This window comes from Macadamia integrifolia, chromosome 9 (assembly GCF_013358625.1).
Source record: "Macadamia integrifolia cultivar HAES 741 chromosome 9, SCU_Mint_v3, whole genome shotgun sequence".
NCBI classification, from domain to species: Eukaryota; Viridiplantae; Streptophyta; class Magnoliopsida; order Proteales; family Proteaceae; genus Macadamia; species Macadamia integrifolia.
The window spans coordinates 7785920-7787402 of record NC_056565.1 but is presented as its reverse complement, the minus strand read 5'-3'; the positions used below and the strand labels follow the sequence as shown (position 1 = coordinate 7787402).

At 32.1% G+C, this 1483-nt stretch overlaps 1 protein-coding gene across 1 annotated transcript; it reads left to right on the top strand.

Annotated features, from left to right (window-relative positions):
• Positions 1-949: 949 nt before the first annotated feature.
• Positions 950-1483, top strand: LOC122089073 (disease resistance protein RUN1-like). The gene has a single exon (XM_042658505.1). The coding sequence runs from the start codon at positions 950-952 to the stop codon at positions 1481-1483; it is 534 nt and encodes a 177-aa protein (XP_042514439.1).

The window sequence follows — 1483 nt, the reverse complement described above, 5'->3', positions numbered from 1 at the left end:
TTTGTTCCATCCAATCCCGATTCTTGGCTGATAACATATCGTTGGATGGGTATGGAAAAGAGATAGTGAGATTTAAAGATTTTTTAATGACACCAAAGGTAGGATAGGTATTAATCTTATCTGATCTCAAGACCAATTCCGATGTATTAAACCTTTTGTGAGACAGTGAGAGAGCAATAGTATGTTGGTTAAGAATGTCAACTTAGAACAGAGAACCAAAAACCAAAACTATAACCACTCGTTTAAAACCAAATCAAATTGAAATGAAGAAAATCGATTAAGCCACTGGTTTCAAAGGCTGGAATCTTTTTTCAGTTTGATTTGGTTTTGGTTTTGATTTTCATAACGAAAACCGTTAAACCAAACTGAATTCCCTGTGTTCTAATTGAATAAGAAATCAGGTAAAATTATATTATTTTTTACTATTTCAAAAAATATGGATTATAAATTATATTCTTTAAAATGCTTGAAAAAAGGTTGGTGAACTATAACTCTAATTAATAAGTGTCTTTTTTCCCCCTGTCCAAACACCTAAAATAGGACCTAAATGTAAAATGGAATCAAATTAAAAAAGAATAATGAAACAAAATACCAAAAAAAAAAAAACTGAATCAAGTTGGTTCGATTTTGGTTTGCACATTTTATCTTGAACCGAACCAAAATCAAGCAGAGTATTGATTAATATAAAAATAGAAAAAAAAAAATTAGAAGGAAAGGCACATAATAAGACTTGCGTTATCTACTTCAATTTTCCATAATTCACTTATGGTTCATCCATGTCAAATTTTATGGAATCCTAATCCAAATTCTTTGTCATTCTATGATTCAAATTATGCAGGCATGAAGGGAAATTAATAAAATTAGTTGTTGCTACAATTCGAAATACATTGAACAAGACACCCTTTGTTGTTTCTGGTGACCAGTCGGAATCCAATCTCATATTAATAAAATGTTAAGGTTGTTAAACATTGAATCTGATGATAGAAAAATTGTGGGAATCAATGGTTTCGGAGGCATTGGCAAGACAACAATCGCCAAGGCCGTTTACAATGCAATCGTTCATCACTTTGAAGGATGTAGCTTTCTTGCAAACGTTCGGGAAACTGCTCAACAACATAATGGACTTACTTGTCTACAAAATCAGCTTTGCCTTGATATTCTAAAACAAGAAAATCCAGACATTATTAGAGTTGTTGATGGACTTAATGTTATCAAAAAAAGATTTCGCAAGAAAAATGTTCTTATTGTTATTGATGATGTGGATCAAAATATTCACCTGAATGCATTAGTTGGGGATCGAGAATGGTTTGGTATTGGAAGTAGGGTAATTGTCACGAGTAGAAATAAGGCTATTTTAGTTGCTCAAAAAGCAGATGGCATTTATCAGCCCAAGAAAATGAACCTACTTCAATCTCTTCAACTTTTTAGCCTTCATGCTTTTAGAATGACTGAACCTCCTATTTGGAACTGCCAAAAGATGTAG

Coding starts and splice junctions, on each gene's coding strand:
- LOC122089073 (XM_042658505.1), top strand. CDS start 950: ATGTTAAGGTTGTTAAACATTGAATCTGATGATAGAAAAATTGTGGGA.